We start from the raw sequence: 21,402 nt of genomic DNA on the forward strand, positions 1-21,402 counted from the left end.
AGGACTCGGTGTGCTGAAGGGCCTGTCTCCATGTTGTACCTCTAACCTAAACTAAACTAAATTAAACCCTTAACAGGACACTCCAATCCCTTTGCAAGTTCATTTATACTGAAGTATTTAGCAGTGACTCGTGGGGTGCCGCAAGGCTCAGTGCTGGGCCGAATGGCCGAATGACCTACTCCTGCACCTATTTTCTATGTTTCTATGTTTGTCAGAGTTATACAGCAGGCAATTTCCACATAGCAATCTCTCACGAATGCAAACACTGAACCTTTACTCTAGGTTCCTTACATGGAAATTCTGGTACAAGATTTACATTAGGGTTTCAATCAAATTTCAGGAGAAAACTTCACCTGAACTGCTTAACAAATATATATATATATATAACATGGACAAATGACAAGTCTGTAGGAGGCAGGAATTCACTTATCAAATATTCATTTCACAATAGTTCTCTAAGTGTAAAGTCTGACTGATTTGGCAGCACTCTCACCTCAATCAGGTTCCAGACTCTCTCCAGAAATACAGAAACATTGAATGGCATTTCCGTGCAGAACTGCGGGCGATCAGCTTTGTCTTTCAGCAAAGACGTTAAGGCTAGGTCTCACCTGACCTCCAAGATGGACAAATAAGACACTTTTTCAAAGACCACTTGTAGAAGTAGCTACTAATTTCTGGGCCAATATTTATTTTTCAATCAACAACAGAATGGTCGAGCCATTTTTATATTGTTCGAACTAGGAGCTGCTATGTGTAAATACTGCTGCCTTTCATGTGTTCTAACTATGACAATATTTCAGAAGTGCTTTGGGACAAGTTGAAAGTGATATGAAGGATAATATGTACATATAAGCTGTAGGAAGGAACTGCAGATGCTGGTTTAAACCGAAGGTAGACACGAAAGTGCTGGGGCAACACAGTGGGTCAGGTCTTTGGAGATAAAGGATGGGTGACGTTTTGTGTCAGAACCCTACTTCAGACTGAAAGTAAAAGGGGTGGGGGGGGGGGGGGGGAACTGGAGGTAGGAAAAGGCCAGAACAAATCAGGGGCATCAATAGGAAGTGTGGAGGCCATAATGGCCCATTGTAGGCTGGGGAAGAGGTGATATCAAAGGGTTGTGCCAATGGGCTATGATGGGCTCCACCCTTCATTGGTCATCTATTGCTGGCACTGATTTATCTGGGCTTTTCCTACCTCCAATTCCCCCTCTCCCCCCTTCGTTTACTTTCAGTTTGAAAAAGTGTTCCAGCCCAAAACGTCACCCATCCATTTTCTCCAGAGATGCTGCCTGGCCCGCTGAGTTTCTCCAGCACTTTTTACATATAAGCTGGTTTTTCTCTCTATCACCATCGGGATTAACTACACTCTCTTCAGTAAGTCTTTCCTCTTGTCTGTTTAATGTTCGGTTCAGTTTAGTTTGTTGTCACGTGTAGCCGGGGTTCAGCAAGCAGATTGGTCTGATGTTTCCAGACATCTGCCTTCCTGATCATTGTAGACCGTCCTCTCCTTACCTACAAAGCTGCATGAACTAGACGACAAACCCAAAGGTAGACAATCAAGGTGGAGATGAAGATCAGTAAGATAAATTCTCTCTACAGGGCTAGAATATTGTTCCTGATCTAACTGGCTGTTGCCTCACTTGATGTTCACCTTCCGCTGCCACAGTTTTTCACTGGATGTTTTACAATTAAAACAAGTCAGAACCACGGCAGGTGGGAAATCACTTTGTCTGCATTCCACTTTAGTGAGTTTTGAGTTTGAAATTTAAAAAAATAACAAACAAAAAAAAAACTACCACAAACCAGGGTTAAGACCTGACACATTTGGCAATCTGTCTAATTACATAAACTCTTCAGCTTGCAATTGGAATATAAACAAGTAAATTAGAGCATGAGACACAGGAATTGTGAATCTGTGGAATTCTCTGCCACAGAAGGCAGTGGAGGCCAATTCACTTGATGTTTTCAAGAGAGAGTTAGATAGAGCTCTTAGGGCTAATGGAATCAAGGGATATGGGGGAAAAGCAGGAATGGGGTACTGGTTTTGGATGATCAGTCATAATCATAATGAATGGTGGCGGTGCTGGCTAGAAGGGCCGAATGGCCTACTCCCACACCTATTTTCTATGTCTATGTTTCTAGGAGCTGAATGAGGCCATTCGGCCCTTCGAGAGCGTTCTGCCTGGAATATAAACGGCAAAAGATTTGGTTATTCATGGATTGTTTGGGGAAAGACAAATGATTGTCACTAGTGTTGTTCTTTAGTTTAGGCACAAATTGTGACTGAGAAACAGTACATCACTGACTGAGCACCTTTGACTGAATGATTTTCATGCCTTTAACTCAATACAGTGTGATCAATGTAGCGAGATTATACAGAGAGAAGTGTGTATTTCCTTGCAGTGTTGGTCAGAGGAATCATGTATTAAATCCTTTCATGTTTAATGCTCCTGTACCAATAGCACATGGTCTTGTTTGTTTTTTTTTACTAAACCTGACGAATTAATGGCGAAAAATCACTTCTCCTAATTTTGTCGATATGCTTTTGCAATTGTGGAATGTAATAGGCACTACATTTCTTAAGCAGAATTCACCAAAGACAAAGACTAGCAGCTAACCATGTGACAATCGCGGCACATGTTTGTGTATAGAAAACAGCATGTTAAATTGGGATAAATGAGACAGGTTTGAAAGCGGAAGTCTTTAAAATGGCTGCACAGGTGGATTTACAAGATTTCCATCTTTGCTTAGAAATAAGAAGGTGAAATTTCTTCTTTAGAAAACTTATTGATGAATACATAACATATGCGGACCACAAACAGGGCAGCACAATGGAGCAGCTGGTAGAGCTGCTGCCTCACAGTGCCAGAGGCCCAGGTTCGATCCTGACCTCTGGTGCTGTCTGTGTGGAGTTGGCACGATCTCCCTGTGGTTCCTCCGGGTGCCCCGGTTTCCCCCCATATCTCCAAAGACGTGCGGCTTTGTGGGTTAACCGGCCCTCTGTAAATGGTCCCTAGTGTGTGGGGGGTGGATGAGAAAGTGGGGGCATGTGGAACGAGTATTTTGGTGGTCGGCATGGTCTCGGCAGGCCGCAGGGCCTGTTTCCATGCTGAATCTCTATAACTAAACAAAACAAACCTTAGAAAACCATCATTGTGGAGGCATCCGCACAGTCAGCATTGACTTAAATCACAGCAATGTCGAACACATGAGTTAGCGTTCTCACAATGAACTTTGCCAAACAAACTCTCTCCTGTGAAGGATCATGAACGAGGGAGATTAAACTCAAAATATTTGGTCAGAGTGAAAGCGTTGAGAGACATTGGCAGTAGTTTCGAAAATTTAAGGCTAGAATCTATCACAAGCAGACGATGTTCCGAGAGGTTTACATTTTACATGTGTACAAATACAGAACAAACTGTAAATTAGTTTATTGTTAGAAACATGACTGATGACATTCAGTTAAGCTGCTTTGAACAGAGATCCTCGTGGTTATGTCATGGAGGAACCAATATTCATGTCAGTTTGCAATGATGGAATATACTTTATAAAGGAAAACAGTGATCTACAAATTGCTTGCCTTCATTTTTGCTGGCAAGAACACAGTTTAAAAAAAATGCTGCTGGATGCTCTCAAATGCCCATGGATTTTTTCTTTAATGCATTCATGCGGCATTAATGAAGGAAGAAATAATATTCCGTGTTGTATAATTAATGTTATATAGGCAACTGCAGTCTGTCACACTCCATGCATGAAAAACGTCACAAAATAAATAACTCTCCTCTGCCCAGCCATCCACATTAAAGCAGGCAGGGCATGGCACCAAACCTGACGTGTAATGAATCCAATATCTTTGAAACGCTAATTGAATTGAAAAATCTTTCAAAAACCAGGAATTTATTCTTTTCATTGCATCTCATAGTGTGTTGGAGCTGCTTTGGAAGCCTTCATATCGCAAGCCAATGTTTCAGCTGTGAAATGAACAAATACATAACATACATGTTACAAGGATGTTGCCAGGGCTCGAGGGTTTGAGTTATATAGGGGAAGGTTGAGCAGGCTTGGACTCTATTCCTTGGAGCGCTGGAGGATGAGGGGATGATCTTATAGAGGTGTATAAAATCATGAGAGGAATAGATCGGGAAGACGCACAGAGTCTCTTGCCCAGAGTAGGTGAATCGAGAACCAGCAAGTGAAAGGGAAAATATTTAATAGGAATCTGAGCGGTAACTTTTTCACACAAAGGGTGGAGGGTGTATGGACTGAGCTGTCGGAGGAGGTAGTTGTGGCAGGGATAATCGCAACGTTTAAGAAACAGTTAGACAGGTACATGGATAGGACAGGTTTGGAGCGATATGGGCCAAAGGCAGGCGGGACTAGTGTAACTGGGACATGTTGGCCAGTGTGGGCAAGTTAGGCCGAAGGGCCTGTTCTATGCTGTATGACTCTACGACTCTAAATCACGATTAAATTAGTAACTACCAGTCATACCATTCACTTGGTTCTTGACATTGTCAAAATGATGTAATGGTTAATGAGTTTAGCAGGAGTAGTTTTACTTACCTTAAACTGTTGCACTTTTCCTTGCTCCACAAGATAATGTTCATTCTCAGGAGTAATGCAGTAAGCTATTCTCTAAATGAAAGACAGACCAGAATGATTAGAATCATTGGTAAAGTCACCATCTAAAATCTACCCTTTTCACATTTTCTACTGATATTGCCTTGTCTTCACTGTCATTCTTTCTAAATGCCCGCTTGTAGCTGTATTTGGTGTAGCAGATAAAACCTTGGGTTTAAACACAACCCAGTCTGATATCATCCCATTTACATCACTTTTGGCCCGTAGGAGAATCCTGCTGGTCTGGAAATCTACCACTCCTCCATCTGCTGCTACTTGGCTGGAAGACGTGATGTGTTTTTTTAAGGCTAGAAAAGATTAAATTCACATTGAGGGGGTCTGTGAAAAAGTTTTATTTGAAATGGGAACCCTTTTTTATCATACTTTGAGGGTCTAAAGGAACTACCTATTGACTGACGGCATTTGACAGTAAGTGGGGAGTCGCTTTTATTCTGTTTTGTTACTTTATTATTGTTAAAATGTGCATTTGATTTTGTGATACATTTGTATTGTGAAACCATTAGCAGCCAAGGGGTGTTTAGGGAGGGTGGGTTAGGGTTATTTTTTTAAATTATTATTTATAAAAAACAAAATGGAAGGAAATGTAATGCCATACGCCAGATGTACTGTCATTTTTTTTTCCTCCAATAAAAATAAATTAAATACATTCTTTCTAAATGCAAACTTTCTTTCAGTAGAGATGATTTAGGAGTACTTTAGTTTAGTTTAGAGATACAGCACAGATACAGCGCCTTCGGCCCACGCCGACCTGTGATCCCCGCACATTAACACTATCCTAAACACGCTAGGGACAATTTACAATTCACCAAGCCAATTAACCTGCAAACCTGTACATCTTTGGAGTGTAGGGAGAAACCGGAGATCCCAGAGAAAACCCACACAGGTCGTGGGGAGAACTTACAAGTTCTGTACTGTCAGCACCCGTAGTCAGGATCGAACCCGTGTCTCTGGCGCTGTGAGGCAGCAACTCTGTAAATACGCCACTGCGCTGCCCCAACTATATATATTGTACAGTATACCAAAAATATGAGTCCTGAGTAACATCAGCCATGGGACCTTAAGAAAGCATGCTCTCAAAATGAATGGTACTTGTATATATGTAGTGCCTTCATTTATCCAGGGACAGAGTGGGAAGTCTGCATTGGTTTCCACTGCATTCCATATTTCTATGTTGCAAGCACAGGTCTGAGACCCAAAACATGTAAACGCTGCAGCTACTGATGGCTTATTCACAGAACAATCAGCTAGTGAAGTCTGACACAACATCTCTTTCAAGATCAATATACAAAGTGCTGGAGGAACTCAGTGGGTCAGGCATCATCTGTGGTGTGCTTGGACTTGACTGACGATGTTTCGGGTTGAGGCCCTTCTTCAGAGTCTGAAGAAAGGCCCCGTATCAAAGAGCGTCTGTCCATCCCCTCCACAGATGCTGCCTGATCCACAAGTTCTTTTTGGGAACTAAGATGTACGTTCCTTGCCCTTAGAACATGGGCCTTAGGGCGGCACTGTGACACAGCTGGTAGTCACTATCTCACAGCGGCCAAGACCCAGGTTCGATCCTGACCTTGGGTGCTGTCTATGTGGAGTTTGTACATTCTCTCTGTGACTGTGTGGGTTTCCTCTGGGTGCTCTGGTTTCCTCCCGCATCTCAAAGAAATGTGGGTTTGTAGGTTAATATGCCTCTGTAAAAATGCTCTTAGTGTGTAGGGAGTGGATGAGAAAGTGGGATTACATAGAACTAGTGTGAGCAGGTGATCACTGGTCGGCGTGGACTCGGTGGGCCGAAGGGCCTGTATCTCCAAAGTCTGAAGTATATTGGGCAGAAGAACTCAAAGTCAGCCATTTGAATTAGAGTTTAAAATAATATTGCTGGAGGAACTCAGCAGGTCAGGCAGCATCTGTGGAGGGTAATGGACAGACAACGTTTCAGGTTGGATCCCTTGTTCAACCCGAAACGTCGCCTGTCCATTTCAAAGGTTCATTTATTGTCACATACACCAATTGGTGCAGTGAAATTCAAGTTGCCATTGCAGCACATTAATAAGAATAGAACACAACATTAAGGAGAATTTAACATAAAACATAAAAACATCCCCCCCCACAATGGTTCCCACTGTGAGGGAAGGCATTTCCACTCACAGATGTTGTCTGACCCGCTGGGTTCCTCCAGCACTTGGTTCTTTTGCTCAAGATTGCAGCACCTGCAGTTCCTTGTGTCTTCTTTTGAACTTGAGTTCGTCTGATTTAGATTCTGAACGACTAGAACTATTTGCACCCAGGTCACATAATTTAGTCTATGGTTTTCTTATGAAATGCACCCTTCTTTTAAAAAAAATGTTTTTCATCTCTGTGACTTTGTTAGAACGATGAAAATATCTGGCTACTGACCTCTTTTAAAGTCCCACGTACGGTGAGGAGTTTGTAGATGGCATAGATTGGCACCAGGGACATAGAAGACACTGCGACTCCCCAGCCAACGAGGTTTGCCCAATTTGGGAATACATATTCATCATAGGTTAGAGGTTTGAACTTCACAATACTGACGATTATTACAAACTGGAAGAGAGAAAAGGCATGGCATTATTCACAACGTTAAATGGTCCACTGAAGGAAGAGAACAAAAGAGCAAAAAAACAGCTTTGGAGTGATTTTAGTTTTTAATTTTAAAGATACTTCGGTGCTGGCCCGAAGGGCCGAATGGCCTCCTCCTGCACCTATTTTCTATCTTTCTATACGTCGTGGAAACAGGCCCACCGGCCCACCGAATATGTGTGTTATGATTGTGTTTATAGTTTGTTTGGTTGTTTGGTTGTTTGTCTTTTGCACAAAAGTCCGCGAACATTGCCACTTTCATTTCACTGCACATCTCGTATGTGTATGTGACAAATAAACTTGACTTGACTTGACTTGACCATGCCCCATCTACACTAGTATAACCTGGTTGTGTCTGGTCCAAATCATAAAACTATCCTATCCATGAACCTGTTCAAATGTCTTTCAAACATTGTGATAGTACCTGCCTCAACTCCCTCCTCCGGCAGCTCGTTCTGTATGCCCACCACCTTTTGTGCAAAGAAGTTGCCCCTCAGGTTCCTATTAGATCTTTCCCCCCCCCACCTCTCACCTTAAACCTATGTCCTCCGGTTCTTGATTCCCCTACTCTGGATAAAAGATGCTGTGCATTCACCCTATTTAATCTGCCCATGATCTTATACACCTCCATATAACGCTGGTATTATGGATATCCTTTTAACAAAGCCATTGTGGTGAGAGGTCGAAGGTGTTCACGTGAACTCCAGCAACTGGACTGTGCAAGTGTTAAGAGAAATATCGTCTGGGCTGGAAGTTCCCTGAGGATTCACCCTCATGAAGGATTTTCTGATATTGGCAAAACAAAGGTGAATATTAAGAAGGCACCAGGTTGATACAGTGTGTGTTTAAGAAGGAACTGCAGATGCTGGAAAATCGTGGGTACACAAAAATGCTGGAAAAACTCAGCGGGTGCAGCAGCATCTATGGAGCGAAGGAAATAGGCAACGTTTCAGACCGAAACGTTGCCTATTTCCTTCGCTCCATAGATGCTGCTGCACCAGGTTGATACAGTATGTGAATGGGATCTATTGCGACTATTGAGTCGGGGCAGGCTTTTTGCTGATGCTAATGTGCTGAAGGAGGGAAGATGACTGGACATGCTGATAAATAATCAAGTCTGGGCGTAACAAAGATACAAATGGTGGCCAGAGCAGCAGGTGAACAGAGGCAGCGGTGAAGGCTGATCCAGTTCCACCACCGATTCTCCGGCCAATCGGTGGTCCGGCATCTCCTTTAATCTGGTCAAAATTACGAGAGAGCACTTGAAATCCCCGCTGGAAGTCCGCCTGGAAATGTGGCGCCTAGGCTGAGTGATCTCTACCTCATCGAGACGTTCGCGGCTGATTGGTGGGTTGAAGGGGCTGTTTCTTTTGGGGGGGGAGGGGTGGGGTGAATGATCTGATGGTGTGAAAAGACCAGGATAAATTAGGATCTCAAGTTCACCGCCCCACCCCCGCCCCACCCACTCCATTTCCCTGCTTCCACTCTGTATAAGGGTCCCGACCTGAAACGTCACCTATCCATTTTCTCCAGAGCTGCTGCCTGACCCGTTGAGTTACTCCAGCACTCTGTCCCTAGCTTTGGTATAAACCAGCATCTGCAGTTCATTGTCCCGACCAGATTCCCAACATCTGTTTTTGCAGCTCATATTGTTTGTTAATTTTCCACCGTGACCACGATATTATTTCTGGGTCCTGTCAAATAAAATCTGTTACTTAGTAGAAGAGTTACAGAACTGAATGTCAAAGGCTGCACATATTCCCTTGCAAGAAGGTAAGGCGTAGCCAGAGAAATGGCAATGCAGTTAAATGCAATAAGACACATGTTAGCTAGCTTTACAGTTTGCTTCTGACAACCACCAGCTGCATGCCCCGAGAACTGCCAAAAGCAAAGTTCTGCTCTGAACGTAAACGCCACTGATTGTATAACCTTGCTGTAAGCCCTTTAGAGAAGCAAGAAGAACATAGCACACACTTCCCTTATCTTGTACAGTGTAAATATTTGCCCAAAAGTGTTTCACTGATTTAATTAGAAGAAATTGGATATCTCGCTCTTTATACATTCACTCATAAGAATACTCCTACTTTCTGATAAACTAAAGCTGTTTCAAATGTCATATTAAATATTCACTTTATTCTGCGCTTTAGACCTTAGTCTGCGCCGACCAGCGATCATCCCGTACGCAAGCACTATCCTACACGCCGGGGACAATTTACAATTTCACTGAAGCCAATTAACCTACAAACCTGTACGTCTTTGGGGGTGTGGGAGGAAACCGGAGCACCCGGAGAAAACCCATGTGGGTCACAGTGAGAAGGTTCAAATTTCGTACAGACATCGCCCGCAGTCAGGATCAACTCAGGTCTCTGGTGCGGTAAGGCAGCAACTCTACCGCTATGCCACTGTGACGCCATGACACATGAATAACTGTTCATCAATTTAGAGATTATATTACATGATTTTTAATGAAGGTCTAATCTGAAGATATCTGTAGCTTTCCCCTGATAATAAATCGAAAAGATAATTAATTGACTGAATCTGGATGCAAAATAAATAAACTTCTTTTAATTAGTAAAACACAAATGGACTTTCTGGTCAGCATGAACATGATCAGCTGAAGGACTGGATGAATCCATGAGCTCTTGACTCTATATAGAAATTTTTGCCCAAACTACTTTATACAGCAATTTATGGTTCAATATATTTTATGATTTACTACACTCCTTCCAAGAAACCATTAGGATAGCACTCCCCTGTTCATTCTCTGCTAATTTGTACATTATTCATTATGTTTATTGAACATTTAGGGGTACAATTTTAAAAAATATTAAAAAAAATATTGAACATTCAGGGATATATTTGAAAAATAAGGTTTTTGACATGTACCAACACTGGGGTGGAAGATTGCAACCTTCACATGGTCCGCCCTGTTTCGACTAATGCAATCAACTCGACATGCACAAACAGAAGATCAAATAGAACAAGTTGACCTACAACTTTAGGCTGTGCACGCCACATGAAAGTAGCTGTACCAACACTTAGAATTACATCTTTAGATAATGTTCCAAGTTATTTTATCCACTTCAGGTGGAAATCTGGATTATCACAACCGGCTATCAGGCCACATTATCTGAAGACTTATTTTTCCCATAACCAAGGGGCATCTTTTTCACACGGAGAGTGGTGGGTATACGAATGAGCTGCCAGGGGAGGTGGTTGAGGCAGAAACTATAACAACATTTAAAAGACATTAGGACAGGTACATGGGTAGGAAAGGTCAAACGCGGGCAGGTGGGACTAGTTCAGAAGGGGTGATGTGTAGAAACAAGGAGCTACAAGTATTGGTTTACTTACCAGAGGTAGACACAAAGTGCTGGAGTAATTTAACGGGCCAGGCAGCATCTCTGGAGTAAAAGGATGGGTGACTTTTCAATTTGAGATCTGACTCAGCGGGCCATGCAGCAGGCCCTCTCTGGACAAAAAGGATGGATGATGTTTCGGTTCATGATCCCTCTTCAGACTGAAAAAGGGTCATGACCCGGAACGTCATCCATCCTTTATCTCCAGAGATGCTGACTGGCCCACTGAGTTATTCCAGCGCATTGTGTCTTTAATGTAGATGGGGCATCTAGGTTGGCTGGATCAAAGTGCCTGTCTCCGATGCTGTAAGACTCGATGACTCCTCAACCAACTTGTGCTGGGACCCTTTTAAAGATGGCTCACATTATTTTAACACACAGGAGTCATGTCGCTATTATTTGCTTACCAATAAAAAGGCTGGACTAACAAACTTCCAGCAGAGCCTCCAGTAGAGTCCTGGCTTGAAGCCTGTCATTTGTTTGATGTCTTCGCTGAATCTGTCAACTCCTGAAGCAGAAGCAATTCCAGAACACATTAGAGCATCTACAGTATCGTGGGCGGGACATTTCAACACCCTGTCCAAAGTAATTGGCGGTGAAACAATGCAATTTTATACCCTCACAAAAGAAATAGCAATCTAATTGCCCACCAGCAGACAAACATTGTAATTTCTGAACAGAATTCTCTGCACCGGCTTTATAAAGGATACACAGTCTAAGCAGAAGCTAAGTTTTCTTAAATTGTCCATTTAAAAAAAAAATCAGTCTAAAATACTCATCAAAGTCCCCTCCCAGGTTAATGATCTGAATTAAATAAACTAACGGATATTTTTGTTTAGAGATTGGATTTAGTTATTAGTTTATAAAATGTTAAAATTGAAGCTGAACGAAAATTGTATAATTGTTATGTCGATTACTTTCTCCTTGTACAATTGCTTCTAATAAAATAAATATTTGAAAAAAAAAAGAGAGATTTGAGATGACATATTGGAGATACAGCGTGGAAACAGGTCCACCAAGTCCACACGGCCCATCATTCACCCAATCATGCTTGTGTTATCCCTTCCTCATCCACTCCCTACACACTAGGGGCAATTTACAGAGGCCAATTAAAAAGAAGATAGGTTATTTAGAAGATTGAGGGGGGATCTTATAGAAACTTACAAAATTCTTAAGGGGTTGGACAGGCTAGATGCAGGAAGATTGTTCCCGATGTTGGGGAAGTCCAGAACAAGGGGTCACAGTTTAAGGATAAGGGGGAAATCATTTAGGACCGAGATGAGAAAAACATTTTTCACACAGAGAGTGGTGAATCTCTGGAATTCTCTGCCACAGAAGGTAGTTGAGGCCAGTTCATTGGCTATATTTAAGAGGGAGTCGGATGTGGCCCTTGTGGGTATGGAGAGAAGGCAGGTACAGGATACTGAGTTGGATGATCAGCCACGATCATATTGAATGACGGTGCAGGCTCGAAGGGCCGAATGGCCTACTCCTGCACCTATTTTCCATGTTTCTACGTTTCTATGTTATAGAACTGCAATAAAAGAAAATTATTTTTCATTTTAACCAAATGTATCAGAGTTACAAGGAACTTGATAGCAGTCTTTGGAAATGTTCTTTGCAACTACTTAAAACAAATACTTTAAAAAACAAGATGATTAGAAGATTTTACATAACCTCTACATTCCAAACCCAAGGCTAAAATGTTATTTTTCCAAATAGACAGAGAAGTGAAGAAGGATAACTCAGATATAAAGACTTGACAAAATACAACTGCAGGGGTTAATATTCCAGATGGCAGAATATGATCATGTAAGCAATGACGACTACAAAACATTCTGTCCTATTAATTTGAATTATGTTCATGTCTTGCCATTGGAGTCAAGCATTTAATTTCTGCAAGAATTAAAAGGAATATTAGTTGATTGCGGTTAGGACACGGCCTATAAAACAGTCGCTTTGTGTCAAATCTATTTAACATTTAATATAGTTGACGTACATCCAAGGTCCTGTGAAATAGAACACAGTGCTGGAGTAACACAGAGAGTCAGGCAGCATCTCTGGAGAACATGGATAGGTGATGTTTCAGTCTGAAGAAGGGTCCTGATCCGAAACGTCACCCATCCATGTTTTCCAGAAGTGCTGCCTGACCCTTTGAGTTACTCCAGCACTTTGTGTTCTTTTGTGTGAACCAGTGTCTGCAGTTTCTTGAATCTGCTCAGTCAAATACACCTCCTTTTTGATCCGTGCCATTTGAGCCTATCGAGTATTTTATCTTGGCAGAATGTTCGGCACAGACTTTGTGGGCCGAAGGGCCTGTTCCTGTGCTGCACTGCTCTATGTTCTATTCAGGTAAGCACTAGCAGGTTGCAGGTCTAACTGTACCCGATATACGGGATCATTGGTACTAACACCCTTCAGGAAACCAGTCCAGAACTGGGGTTGTGAAGCAAGCACTTAGGTTGTTACTTGCAAAGCAAAGTAACTAATAACTGTTTCAAGCATGGGTCAGGCACGCTTTTATATTTTGATACACAAGACCATTTGTCAGCACAGCAGTAGAGTTGCTGCCTTACAGCGCCACAAACCCGGGTTCGACCCCAGGGGTTGGACAGGCTAGATGCAGGAAGATTGTTCCCGATGTTGGGGAAGTCCAGGACAAGGGGTCACAGCTTAAGGATAAGGGGGAAATCCTTTAGGACCGAGATGAGAAAATTTTTTTTCACACAGAGAGTGGTGAATCTGTGGAACTCTCTGTCACAGAAGGTAGTTGAGGCCAGTTCATTGGCTGTATTTAAGAGGGAGTTTGATGTGGCCCTTGTGGCTAAAGGGATCAGGGTGTATGGAGAGAAGGCAGGTATGGGATACTGAGTTGGATGATCAGCCATGATCATATTGAATGGCGGTGCAGGCTCGAAGGGCCGAATGGCCTACTCCTGCACCTATTTTCTATGTTTCTATGTTTCTCTGACCCTGGCTACAGGTGCTGTCTCTATAGAGTTTGCACGTTCTCCCCGTGACCGCGTGGATTTCCTCAGAGAACTTTGGTTTCCTCCCACGCTCCAAAGACGTACAGGTTTGTAGGTTAATTGGCTTGCTTTAAATGTAAAAACCATCCCTAGTGTCGTGTTGCTGTGCGGGGATCGCTGGTCGGTGCGGACGTGCGGACTAAACAACATATGCTGTATTTCTGGTTGAAACAAACGTTTTAACAAGTGCACTAGAAACTTTGTAGACTTCACAATGCACTATAGTGGTTGATGAGAAGCCAAATTATAAATCCTTCATCTCATGAATGTCAGACATTACATTATCTGTTATTTTTCCATGCAAGATATTACAAATTAAAAACTCAAAAGTCTCAAGTTACCATAATGTATTGACTCAAATTAAGAGCATTTTGAAAGGAATGTTATTTACACTGGGAATGGTAATACTTAATGAAGGATGAATATTTATGCTATTTGTATTGGCTGGGGTGATAAAGGATCCAGAACTATAAATTGGTATTTATAGGGCCAGGGACTAGATCATCATTTATCAGACTGAGAATATAAAACTTAATCTGATTCTTTAGCTTGTTCTGTGAGTATTCACCGAGAGTATTGTCCGAAAACCCGCGGGTTTTCTCCGAGACCTTCAGTTTCCTCCCACACTCCAAAGACTACAGGTTCGTAGGTTAATTGGCTTGGTGTAAGTCTAAATTGTCTCTGGTGTGGGTAGGATAATGTTAATGTGCGGGGATCGCCTGTCGGTGCGCCCCATGTGCGAACTCCACACAGACAGCAGCCGAGGTCAGGGTTGAACCCAGGTCTCTGGTGCACTCAGGCAATGGTTCTACTAGATCAAGGGTTCCCAACCTGAGGTAAATTAACCCAAAGGGGGTTAATTTCGCCTACCCAGGGGGTAAATTTGTTGATTCTGGATTTGTACATATTTTTTCTCATTGACTGACTGTGTTTGGTTCTTGCATATCTGTTCATCATTAGTTGTTCATAAATAAGTGAAATAACATTGTTATGTGCCATTAAAGTTGCCAATGGTAAACGGGACGAAAAAGGTTGGGAACCACTGTACTAGATGCACCACTGTGCTGCCCTTTCTTGTGTGTTGGCCAAATATTCTTTGAGCCACTAAGATGCCAATGAGTTGGAAAATGACCTAATAAGTTGTGTTTGATTGGAGTTTTTTTCTGGAGAACATTTAGAGATACAGCATGGAAACAGGCCCTTCGGCCCACAGAGACCACTCCGACCATTTTACAGTAGCCAATCAAAGTACAAACCCACACGTCTTTGTGATGTGGGAGAAAACTGGAAAACCCAGAGGAGACCCATCCGTCCACAGGGAGAATGTATAAACGCCACACAGACACCAGCCGAGCTCAGGATCGAACCTGGGTCTCTGGCACTGTGAGGCAGAAGCTCTGTGCCATCCTTCTGTAGCACCTCATGATGAAAGGGAATCATTTATATTCTTCCAGCAGTTTGTTTTAAAATGATCACGAATAAAATTACACTCTAAAACAATTTATAGAAGCATTATGAATAGCTTGATGAATGCAAAAAATATATTTAATTTTGATGGAGCATGAAGTTTCGTTCAACTTAGCCAGCAATCACCCGCACACCAGTTCTATCCTATACACGATTGACAATTTACAGAATCCAATTAACCTACAATAACTTGCACGTCTTTGGAATGTGGGAGGAAACCGGAGCACCCGGAAGAAAACCCACACAGTCACAGGGAGAACGCACAAACTCCGTACAGACAGCACCTGTAGTCAGGATTGAACCCCAGTCTCTGGCGCCATAAGGCAGCAACTCTACCGCTGTGCCAAATAAAGTGTCATTTCTTCGGCAATGGAAAAACAAAATGAATGAATGAATGATCAGTTATTTACTGGTATAAAATGTATTAATTTCCACAAAAAATATTATCTTTGCTTGGAATATTGCAGAAATAACCGGGAAGTTGAAATTTCTGGTCGAGTCCTTGATTAAGTCACAAAGATTATTCTCCAGACAGTTGTTCAGATCTTCAAAGGTAATAGTTGCACGTAATTGGATTGTAGGGGCATGAAAGGCCACCACAGTTTAGTTGCATGACTTTCTCGAAGAGGCTGAAGACCAAATATTTCAATTTCCTTAAATGTCGCACAGTCCTTGAGTGCCTTAACAATGATCCCATTATGTTAGCCAAACTACCCAGTCTTTTTTTGTTAGTCATGGAATAGAGGACAAATTGCCAGATCACATTATCAGCAGAGATTAATTAAAGCAAAGAGGTTTAATAGAGTATCATCTTTCATGAAAGAGTTCACCCATCATTGACCCACGGCCTCAAATGACCCTGATCCCCTTCTGAGGCTTACAATTGGAGGTGTCTACACGCTATGATAGTAAGGATAACACAGGCACATCTAGACTCTGGTTTAGACTGGAGAGGGCACTCACCAGGACACCAGGACATTGCGTGGAGAGTATTAGCTACAGTATAAGGGAGGTTGGACAAACTTGGGTTGTATTCTCAGGGACATTGGAGACTGGGGTGACCTAATCGAAGTAATTAAGATGATGAGAGGCATAGATAGGGTAGATAGTCAGAGTCTTTTCTCTGGGGTGCAAATGTCATGCCCTAGAGTACATAGCTCAGTTTAGATTAGTTTAGTTTAGTTTAGTATAGTTTAGTTTAGATACAGCATGGAAATAGGCCCACTGAGACCACGCCAGCTAGTGATCCCCGCACACTAACACTATCCTACACACACCTGGAACAATTATACATATATACCAAGCCAATTAACCGATAAACCTGTACGACTTTGGAGTGTGGGAGGAAACTGGAGTTCCAGGAGAAAGCCCATGCAGATCACAGGGAGAACGTACAAACTCCATATAGACAGCACCCGTAGTCAGGATCGAACCCGGGTCAGATGAGTAAAAATTATATTTAATTCAATTTGGTCTAAACCCTATCAGCACCAAAAGTACAGTACAATACAAAGGAAAGAAAACTGTTCATATTCTCCCTGTTAAATCAGTGCTGTATACACCTCAATATCTTATCAGAGTTAAACTGTTATTGTAATAATAAATTAATTACATTTTTAATTAATGTAATAAATGTGGGCAGCACCGTGGTGCAGTGGCAGAGTTGCTGCCTTACAGCGCCAGAGGCCCGGGTTCGATCATGACTACCAGTGCTGTCTTTGCGGAGTTTGTACGTTCTACTTGTGACCCGCGTGGGTTTTCTCCGGGTGCTCCAGTTTCCTCCCACACTCCAACAACGTGCTGGTTTGTAGGTTAGTTGGCTTCTGTAAATTGTCCCTAGTGTGTAGGATAGCGTTAGTGCGCGGGAATCGTTGGTCGGCACGGACTCAGCGGGACGTATGATTAATTAATTGATTTATTACATAACAATTTACCATAGTCCTTTAAACATTGTATTCAAATAATTTAAAATGGACAAGAGGACCTTACCATAAAACCACGACACACCAATAGCTTCTATTAATACCCCAAAAAGGATAGCTGTTCCTGCTGCAAATTGATCGAGTAACGTGAATACGTAAATCCCCCCCTACAGAAGGCAGAAACAGGTCATTAATATTTCCCTATTAGTTTAATTGTCCTTAACTGTTTCCCAAAAACATCATAAATTTGCAAGATTCAGGATGATAGTTAATTTGACAATATCCAGCATTATGTCAAAAATATTTTTGGACTGGAAACTTCTCAAGTCATTAATAAGCCAACATCCTTCCCCCATTGAGAGACAGACACAAAGCGCTGGAGTAACTCAGCAGGTCAAGCAGCAGCTCTGGAGGAAAAGGATGGGTGACGTTTCAGGTTGGGACTCTTCTTCAGACAGAAAGTATGGGGGTAGGAGGGAACTGCAGATGCTGGTTTTACACCGAAGATAGACACAAAATGCTGGAGTAATTTAGCGGGACAGGCAGCATCTCTGGTTGAGACCTCGACCCAAAACGTCACCCATTCCTTCTCTCCAGAGATTCTGCCTGTCCTGTTGAGTTACTCCAGCAATTTGTGTCTATTTTTGAAAGTACGGGGTCCCTCAAAATCAGTTTGAAACAGAAACATAGAAAATAGGTACGGGAGTAGGCCATTTGGCCCACCCACCAATATGATCATGGCTGATCATCCAAAATCAGTAGGCCGTTCCCGCTTTCTCCCCATATCCCTTGATTCCGTTAATCCCAAGAGCTAAATCTAAATTTAAAGATGGATCCTGGCCCGAAACATCACCTGTCCGTTTTGTACAGTGAAGCTATCTGACCCACTGAGTTACTCCAGCACTTTGTGTCTTTCCTCAGCCTATCCACGTTCTCCAGTATGCCACCTGACCTGCTGAGTTACTCCAGCACTTTGTGTCTTTCCTCAGCCTATCCACGTTCTCCAGTATGCCACCTGACCCACTGAGTTACTCCAGCACTTTGCGTCTATCATTGGTATAAACCAGCATCTGCAGTTCTTTGTTTCTCCTTCTGCCATTAGTATCGTACTAAAGGGGCAGGTAATGGGGCTTAAGTGACATTCATATTTTGAACTGAAAATTTTTATATTTTAGTTTCTAATATATTATCATTGTATCTAATTAGCTTAGTTCATGCATGTACAGTATATGCGTAGAACATTGCACTACCTGGTCTAATATCTTTGTCATTTCACTTTAAATGTATTATGTACAAATGAGCTAAAATGATATTACAGTCAGACCTTCTTCAGTCAGAATTACAGAACTGACAGTCCATCAATCCAGAATGAATGAGAGCAGAAGGGCTCGGCAGTGACACAGCTGGCAGAGCTGGTGCCTCACTGCGCCAGGTTCATGCCACCCATCGTTCATCCATTGACACTAATCCCTGAAGAAGGGTCTCGACCCGAAATGTCACCGATTCATTCTCTCCAGAGATGCTGCCTGCCTGTCCCGCTGAGTTACTCCAGCATTTTGTGTCTATCTTCGCCTTAAACCTCCATCTGCAGTTCTATATTTCTACTTTAACCCCCCCTTGGTTTGGCAACAGGTTTGCCCAAGTCCGAGAGAAATTGTCGTGTTGAAGAGTTGACCCTATGCACCACGCAGACCAGACTTTCCACCATTGACTTCATCTACACTTCACGCTGCCTCAGAAAAGCAGCCCGACCCACTGAGCTACTCCAGCATCTGTGCCTATCTTCGGTATAAACCAGCATCCGCAGTTCCTTCGCGCACACTTTTACCTGCATGTCTAATGTCAGTCCATGTTTAATCGCGCCCGGCCGCTTCACACTTACGTTGGTGATGCAAAGCAGCGCGACCAGGAAGGTTCCGCCTGCAGTGACCAGCGTGAAAAGCTTCCGATGCTTCTTCAAAATCTTGAAGTCGTCCGTGATTCCAGTGACCACCGCCTCCATGCCACCCATCTGTAGAGGCAACGAGACCACAAAGGATTACATCAAACCCACAATGACTTACAGGCCTGTCCCACTTACGTGACTTTTCCAGCGACTGCCGACACCAGACTGCCGGTCATTGCAGGTGGCCGAACATTTTCAACATGCTACGACTCTTTGGGCGACTGAGGAGACTACTCACGACCATACAGGCGACACCCTGGCAACATGTCGTGGGGTGAAGCCTGTATGGTCGTGAGTGGTCGCCCAAAGAGTCGTGCCTTGTTCTGGTCGCCGCTGGATTTTCAACACGTTGAAAATTTTCGGCGACCTGCAGCGACCTATGACGGGTGCCGGCAAGTCACGGAAAAAGTCGCGTAAGTGGGACAGGCCCATTAGCGTTTCTTTCACCGATGACAAAGCTTTATATTAAATACAGGATGCTCTGGATATCTAACGTACATTTAAAAACGACTGAATGGGAAAATATATAAACGTTTTTGTTGTCCCATAGTTTAACAGTGTGAAGGCATTTTAGGTTATTATGAGGCATTGGCATTAGGTTTGTGTAAGAAGGGACTGCAGATGCTGGTTTAAACCAAAGATTGACACCAGAGTAACTCAGCGGGTCAGACAGCATCTCTGGAGACCTTCTTTAGGGTCTCGAAGCGAAACGTCACCTTCCTGTTCTCCAGCGATGCTGTCTGACAAAGGGGAATGTGGAGGGGAAAGGGGGAGTTGTTGGGGGGTATAGAAGGAGGTTACCAAATATTGGAGAGTTCAATGTTCAGATGACTAATACTAGGATGCATTTGGGTTCTCAACTACAATGAGCCTTGTCTTGCATTGAACCTTTGGCAGGGAACCATAAGCAGCTGCTAGAAAAGCTGAGGTGTAATCTTATCGAGGTGCATTAAATCATGAGAGGAATAGAATGGGTAGACGCACAGAGTCTGTTGCCTTCGTCTTCTTCTTGCGTATGGCGTGCACAGCCTAAAGTTGCAGGACAACTTGTTCTATTTGATCTTATTTGGTTGTGCACACCAGGTTGATTGCATTCGTCGAAACAGGGCGGACCACGTGAAGGTTGCAACCTCCCACCCAAGTCTCTTGCCCAGAGTAGGGGAACCGATAACCACAGGTTTAAGGTGAAGAGGGGATAGATTGAAGAGGAATCTGAGGGGTAACTTTTGCACACAAAGGGTGATGGGTGTATGGAACGAGCTGCCGGAGGAGGTAGTTGAGGCAGCGACTATTGCAACGTTTAAGACGCAATTAGACAGCTACATGGACAGAACTTGTTTGGAGGGATATGGGCCAAACGCAGGCCCAACTAATGTAGATGGGGCATGTTGGTCATGTGGGCAGTTGGGCCGAAGGGCCTGTTTCCATGCTGTACGACTATTTCTCTGAAAAGGTTGAACTAATTGCAAGCTTGTGCATTTATACTCGTGGAACAGGACCCTCTCACTCGGCACTTTTGCTAATTGATTGCCAAGGAATGTCGGCAAGAAGGGCAACTATATCAAGACGTCACTTTAAGCTGCTAATTACAATCCGTAGTACACGGCTCTCCAATTGAAAGCAGACGTGTTGGTTTCCATTTTATTCATCCTCGGATTGAAGTCTTGGTGGAAAGAGCAACGCTTCACGTTCACCCCTAACGGCCCAAGAAGGTGGGATGAACCTCTCACTGAACCGTGAACTTCAAGTGAGCGATGGGCAAAGTAACACGCCACTTACTGCACTGTCTATCCCCAATGTCAGCAGCATTATGAAGAACATAATCGCCCAAAATGTTGAACCTGGGAGCGTGGAGATTGCCTCGGGATAGATGACAAACACCAAGCCTGGACCTGTGGACAGAAAGGCACAGAGTGAATCTGCTGCTGGAATTATTGCCCACCGCAAATCAACTTTAAAGTAGCGAGAGCCCATGATTTACTACTCATAGCCTCGTAAGTTATAGGAGCAGAATGAGGCCATTCGGCCCATCGAGTCCACTCTGCCATTCAATCGTGGCTGATGGGTGTCGGGGGGTATGGGGCGAAGGCAGGAGAAGGGGGTTAGGAGGGAGAGATAGATCGGCCATGCTTGAATGGCGGAGTAGACTTGATGGGGCCGAATGGCCTAATTCTACTCCTATCGCTTATGATCTTGTGATCTTCCCTCCCAACCCCATTCTCCTGCCGTCTCCCCATAGCCCTCGACACCCGTACTAATCAAAAATCAGTCAATCTCCGCCCCATAACCTTTGACACCCGTACTAATCAAGATCCAGAAAACGTCTGCCCTAAAGCACAATTAGCCAATTCCTATTTTTAACAATCCAGAGAAAGGTTCTTCGGAAGAATGGATGAACAATATTAGGTGTGGCGTGTGAGTGAAGATCAGGAGGTGTGGAGCTGCGAT

At 43.2% G+C, this 21,402-nt stretch overlaps 1 protein-coding gene across 2 annotated transcripts in view; it reads right to left on the reverse strand.

Annotated features, from left to right (window-relative positions):
* Window positions 1–2,483: 2,483 nt before the first annotated feature.
* slc6a2 (solute carrier family 6 member 2) overlaps window positions 2,484–21,402 on the reverse strand; it is a 123,165-nt gene continuing 104,246 nt past the window's right edge. For both annotated transcript variants that reach the window (XM_033036313.1, XM_033036312.1), the window contains exons 9-15: window positions 20,734–20,846; window positions 18,892–19,020; window positions 17,077–17,176; window positions 10,999–11,099; window positions 7,029–7,196; window positions 4,563–4,634; window positions 2,484–3,970 (exon numbers count right to left, since the gene is read on the reverse strand). In XM_033036313.1, coding sequence (XP_032892204.1) covers window positions 3,947–3,970; window positions 4,563–4,634; window positions 7,029–7,196; window positions 10,999–11,099; window positions 17,077–17,176; window positions 18,892–19,020; window positions 20,734–20,846 — 707 coding nt within the window. In that variant the 3' untranslated portion in view covers window positions 2,484–3,946. The remainder of the gene's footprint in view (window positions 3,971–4,562; window positions 4,635–7,028; window positions 7,197–10,998; window positions 11,100–17,076; window positions 17,177–18,891; window positions 19,021–20,733; window positions 20,847–21,402) is intronic.

The sequence above is a fragment of the Amblyraja radiata genome, chromosome 17 (genome assembly GCF_010909765.2).
Source record: "Amblyraja radiata isolate CabotCenter1 chromosome 17, sAmbRad1.1.pri, whole genome shotgun sequence".
NCBI lineage: Eukaryota > Metazoa > Chordata > Chondrichthyes > Rajiformes > Rajidae > Amblyraja > Amblyraja radiata.